The 5,952-nt window shown below is 60.2% G+C and overlaps 1 protein-coding gene across 1 annotated transcript in view; it reads left to right on the top strand.

Annotated features, from left to right (window-relative positions):
* Nucleotides 1-2,886: 2,886 nt before the first annotated feature.
* Nucleotides 2,887-5,952, top strand: part of Gp6 (glycoprotein VI platelet) — a 14,688-nt gene continuing 11,622 nt past the window's right edge. Inside the window, exons 1-3 of the mRNA XM_071604910.1 lie at nucleotides 2,887-3,028; nucleotides 4,504-4,542; nucleotides 4,645-4,902. Coding sequence (XP_071461011.1) covers nucleotides 2,995-3,028; nucleotides 4,504-4,542; nucleotides 4,645-4,902 — 331 coding nt within the window. The 5' untranslated portion in view covers nucleotides 2,887-2,994. The remainder of the gene's footprint in view (nucleotides 3,029-4,503; nucleotides 4,543-4,644; nucleotides 4,903-5,952) is intronic.

Raw genomic sequence — 5,952 nt, forward strand, 5'->3', positions numbered from 1 at the left:
GACCAGGCTCTTTGTGTTTCTGCTGTCGAGTTGTGTGACGCCAGCTCCTGGAGAGTGGACCTGGGGACGTCTCTGTGCTCATCACTCAGTACCGCTCAGCCTTTAAGGAGAAGGGTGTCCTGCAGCTGCCACGGCAGGATGGACCTGGAGGACGGCAGGCCGCGACAGAGCAGCCGGGCGCAGAAGGCAAAGGCTGCACCATCTCAGGGACACGTGGCATCTGAACAGACCAGGACGGAGGCTGGACACACAAAGGCTGAGGGTAGAACAGGTGTTATAAGGAGCAGGGTGGGGAGGACGCGGGGAGACGCGGACGGTCAAGGCTGAGGTCCAACGTCCAGTGTGAGGACTGGAGTGAACAGCACTCAACTGGGTCAGGATTTTTGCCGAGTGGTTAGATTGTATCGCTGTTGCCACACACAGAAGCGTTGACTGTGAGATGGCTGGGCGCAGCGGGCCACCCCCCAAGTCATTGAGGGCCCAAGTCAGTGGATTCCACATTCTGCAAAAGGGAGCTGATCCTGGCCGGGCTCGGACACACGGACACACCGCCCTTCAACACTCCCGGGACCCCTCCTGGGGTGCGGCTCTCCTCCAGGACCCAGGGGCGGGGCCACGTTGTGAGCCGGAAGCAAAGTCCTCCAACAATCCGGGAGCCCGGGAGTGCATTCTTGCCCCCAGCGAGCTCTGAGAGGAGGAGGTGGCCCTGCTGAGACCAGTGCAGGCCTGAGACCCTGAGGGAAGAACTCCCCTACGCCTGGCCCAGGAGGCGGCCTGGCTTCCTCGCCAGGCGCGTGGGAATCCACTGCACAGCCTCAGAAAACAGCTCTCCATCTGCCCTGCCATTGCCCAAGCTCCTCGGGCTCCCTGGGCTCTGTACCCGGGGGCTGCCCCATGTGCAGCAGGTGCTCAGTAGATAGTTGCTGTTTTGGAATGAACAAAATCCATGACAGTGTGTGAACAGCCCAGTTGTCAAAACGTCAGCCTGATGTAAACCCACCTGCTCCCCCCGAGGCACCAGCGGACACTCTCACAGGAGGGCTTGGGGGGTACATGGCCTGTGCCCTGGGCGGTGAAGGAACCGCTGCCGGGGCCTGCTGGCCACTCCTCTAACCATGGCAGGTGGCCCACGGCCGGCCAGGCTGTCTGTCGGGTGGAAGTGTTACTGCTCCGTGGGTTCACGGTCCTGCTGTGGACCTCGGGTGTGCGTGGAACCACCACAGAGCCAGCCGTAAAGCTTCGACTGTGCTGTGACCTGGGAGGGAGACTCTGTGCCCCCAGACACCCTGATGGGGGTCCTGGCCTCAGGAGTCTGGAGCCGGGCAGATCCTGCTGAGGGGACGTTCTGGGTGCTCAGCCCACCTCAGAGGCTGCGCTGTGCTGGGTCCAGCAGCCGCGTGGCCTCCACACCGAGACCACAGAGGGCAGCACCTCCTGCTCACTGAGCCTCATCACGGCTCTTGGCCTCTGTGGACTCGCGGTTCAGAGTGGAGAACCCCGGACAAGCCCCTGCATTCCCAGGACCTCAGAGACACGCCCTGTGCACCATGTGCTGGTTTCTCTTTGGTGATCTGACTGACGATGACACAGGACGTCTGGGAGAAAGGTCCACCCCGCAGAATCCAGAGGAGGGGCTCGGGCCAGAGGGGAGGGGTCAGCTTTCCAGGAAGAGGTCCTAGTATCGAAGTGGACTCCAAGTCCCTGGATGGTCTGGGTTCGGATTCTGCACCCTTGGTCTCTCCCCAGAGAACTCTGGCAACCTCTGACGCATTGTCTGTGGCTGGCCCAACCGGAAGGGGACTCCTGCTCGCAACACCCAGTGCGGGGCTGCAGCTGCCACTCAGCAGCCTGTCTCCAGGAGGCCCTCTTGGCCCCAACAGGGGTGCCCAGGACAGTAGTGCTGCGTTGGGGACACCCTGATGTGACCCCTCCAATCTGCAGCCCCAGCTCTGTGCACGCTCACTTCCAGCCGCATGAGCACGCCCCTTTCCTCAGGGCCTTTGGGGGTGCTGCCCTCCACGGGGCTCACCAGCTGGCCCAGGGCAGACGAGACCGTGAGGCTCAGGGTGGAGAGGCCCGACACCACACCCGCTGTTGTTCCTCAAATCTCTCTGCCACCTGCCAGACCCCAGGCATCCTCACTTCCTATCAAAGCGCCCTGAAGCCTTCCTATCAAGGGTCCCCAGATGCGTTCCACCAGCACCTTGTGCTTGTCCCATGTCTGCACGCATCCCACCCTTGGCAGGAGTGTAACGGGCCCGGCTGCTGTGGAGGACAGCAGGAAGGTCCTCAACAATCAGGAACGGGATCGGTCACAGGCACGTTTTAGGTAGACAGGACGAGTAGGTTATAGCAGGTATTAGAATGTCATTCCTGAAGGACAAATCATAGACCAGGCTATCTCTATCTCTGCCTGTCTGTCTGTCTGTCTCTCCATCTGTCAATCATCTAGATATGCCATTTTGCTTACCCAAACCCTGTGCATGGACACTGGGTGGCTTCCACCTTTTGGCCACTGTGAGCATTCTGCCATGAACACGGGGGTACAAATACCTCCTCAAGGCCCGGCTTTCAACCCTTCCGGGCTAGATCACAGGAATCCCATCTCTGTCTGCCCCGTCACATTGCTGCCGGCAAGGCGGGCACAGGGCTCCACGTTCTCTGCCTCGCCATTCCGTAAGTCACAGCCCTCCTAGCAGGTGTGCAGTGAGACCTCATGTGGCCTGGATTTGCGTTCCCCTGGTGACAGCGGGAGTATGGGACACAGGCCAGGCCACAGCAGGCCGGCAGGGATGGTGGGGCAGCAGGCTGGCAAGAGGAGATAAGGGGCCTCCTTGGAGCCCGTGTGCAAGTCATTCTCCGGAGGAGACAGCTCAGCCTGATGAGCCTCAATTAGGAAACCCGGGCTGGGCGGGGAGGGGCCTCTCCGTCCTCACTGCAGCCTGAGCCTCTGCGCCCGCCTCCACCACGGGGCTCTGCCCAGGCCCAGCAGCCATGTCTCCACCCTTGACTGCTCTCTTCTGTCTCGGTGAGTCCCCAGGGGTGACTGGGCGATGCCGAAGGGCAGGCACTGCGCCCCTGGTGAAAGAGGATCAATAAACCCCGCGAGATGAAGCCCCCCTGGGGCGCACGGAGCTCGCGGCTGCTTTCCGACTCGGTGCTTCTCCTGCTCTCCGCCGGCTGGTGCTGGGCACCTGGTGCCGTCATTTCCTACGGCTCAGCCCCGAGAGGCTAAGCAGGCAGCGAAGGACAGTGTTCCGAGGACGAGGGGCAGCCAGGGCCCTTGACTTGCTCCCGCGCTGGCCCTTGAGCACACTCTCACCGCGGGTGACCTGCGGTTCTGGGTTGTTTCCTTCCCTTTCTAAGACACTGAGCCCTGGAATCCTCCGTGGCCCCACGAGGCAGGCCCTAGAAACTCCCTCATTTTACAGTGTGACTGGGACCGGAGGGTTAAGTGACTTGTCCCCACAGCAAGGACTCAGATACAAACTAAGGAATTTTGCCACCAAATCCAGGCTGGGTTTTAACTTTCCCCCTTATATTTGACGGGGGTGACGGGCTGAGCGTTTCTTGCTGACGACAGCTGCGTGTGTCAGTAGTGCACAGCGTCATGGTGTTTCCATACCCGAGCTCCTTGGGGACTGGCTGACTCGGGCTAAGTCACATAGCCATACCGCTCAGCTGAATTTTTCAAATAGTGAGAACATTTAAGATCTATCCTCAGGGACTTCCAAGTCAACCCGTGGTTAGCCCTGGGCGGTGGGTGCCCTGCAGGGTGTCTTCCCCCAGCCCCGGGGCCCCGAGCTGCAGTCTGCTGCTTCTGTGGGTTCCCTGACCCACGTTCTTTACCACTAAACTATGCTGCTGGTGTTAGGATCCATCTGCCGCGGCTGGGGACTGTGGGCAAGACCCTGTCTCAGTGGCCTGATAATGACACAGGGCAACACTGGTGCCCAGCACTAGCACCCTGGGGGCTCAGGGCCCACCTTGGGAAATTGGCACAGCGCCTCTGCTGAGAAAGTCAGCGCCCAGCGCCCCAGACCCTGACAGCAGGGGTCAGTGTGCACCCAGTCCCCGCGGCTCTGCTCAGCGGGGAGGGGTTGCCCAGGGCGGGCAGAGTCCATCTTTGACTTAAAATTTTAATTGTGGTCGAATGCACATAGCTCAGAATTTCCCAGGAGTGACATTCAGTCTGTTCAGGGTGTCGCAGACCGGCCTCTGGTTCAGAGACCTGTGCCCACCCCCCTCCCCCAGGAAACCCCAGCCCCAGGGGATTGCCCCGTCCTCCGGGTCCTGCCCACAGGGCCCTGGAGGCTTGTGTCGGTGGATTTAGTTGTTCTGGACTCTGTGCAATACCATCCCCAGAGTGTGTCCTTAGGGACTCGGCTTCCTTCGCGTAACAGTGACGGGTGGCTTTGGAAAAACTGAAATACAGTGAAAAGCGAGTGGGGACGGGAGGCGTCCGCCAAGGAGTCCCCAGCGCGGGTTCTCTTCTCTCCCCAGGGCTGTGTCTGGGGCGGTGGGTGACCGCAGCGCAGAACGGTGAGTGCTTCTCCGCAGGCCCTGTGTGACGGGCAGGCGCAGTGTGGGGCCCCGAGGGGCCTCTTCGTTCGGCCACTGAACTCGGTCACGCCTCCCTTCCAGGCCCCCTCCCCAAGCCCTCCCTCCGGGCTCTGCCCAGCTCCCTAGTGCCCCTGGAGAGGTCGGTGACCCTCTGGTGCCAGGGGCCTCCGGGCGTGGACCTGTACCGCCTGGAGAAACTGGGATCCAAGAAGTACGAGGACCAGAACTTCCTCTCCATCTCGGCCATGAAAACGAGTCACGCGGGGCGCTACCGCTGCTCCTACCAGAACGGGTCCCAGTGGTCGCTCCCCAGTGACCATCTGGAGCTGGTCGCCACTGGTAACTGGAGGGTGGGGGATGGAGTGGTAACTGGAGGGTGGGGGATGGAGTGGTAACTGGAGGGTGGGGGATGGAGTGGATTCAGGGCCGCCCGCCTGGGTCTGAACTCATAATCTTGATTTTTAAAATACCTTTATTTATTTATTTTCATGTGGTGCTGAGGATCCAACCCAGTGCCTCGCAGGTGATAGGGCGTGCTCTGCCTCTGAGCCGCGACCCCAGCCCCTGCATGCAACATGTTTTTTAAAAATCAAACATTCATGCAGAAACGCCCATGATGGACAGAAATCACATCTGTAGGTGGACGGCCCTGCAGGGCTCTGGCCAAGCCTGCTGCAAGCGGAGGCCACAGGAACAGCGGCCGGCGGCCGTGCCTCCCAGCCCCAGCGCAGTTCTTAACCACACTTCTCCGGGGGTGGGGAGGGGGTTGCGTTGTCCGGAGCTTGCTTCCAGGACAGCCCGTCTGAAGATGAGAACTCCTTCTTTGGGGGGAGGTATAAACAAACATTCAAACTGAGAACGATGTGGATTTTCATCATCTACTTGATTTTTCAACCTGTTAATCACTTGGACGAAAATCAAGATTTGCCCCTCCCTGGGTGCCGGCTGGCCGTGTGCCTCCATCCCACGTCCCCTCCTGCTGTCTCTGCCTGCCTCTGGGGCCCGCCAGCCCGGCCTCCTCGCCACTTCTTTTGGGGTCCACCTTGAAGGCTGTATTCCCCTTGAGTATTTCCCTGGCCCCTACCTAAAACTGCACCGTGACCTTGGAGGGTACCGGATGTGCCACGCATCGGCCTGTTTGCCTTAGTTGTTCTCTAGTTTTTTCCCACCTGATGTGATTTTTATTTGTTAGAACGGACACGTGATCATCGATTCAGAGATAAAGAGCCGGGTGTGGAGGCGCCCGCCTGCGATCCCAGCAATCTGGGAGGCTGAGGCAGGAGGAGGACGAGTGGGAGGCCAGTCTCATCAACTTACTGAGGCCCTCACTCAAAATAAAAAGTAAAAAGGGCTGGGACGTGGCTCCGTGACGGAGCGCCCTTGGGTTCA

Source organism: Marmota flaviventris, chromosome 18 (genome assembly GCF_047511675.1).
Source record: "Marmota flaviventris isolate mMarFla1 chromosome 18, mMarFla1.hap1, whole genome shotgun sequence".
Taxonomy (NCBI): domain Eukaryota; kingdom Metazoa; phylum Chordata; class Mammalia; order Rodentia; family Sciuridae; genus Marmota; species Marmota flaviventris.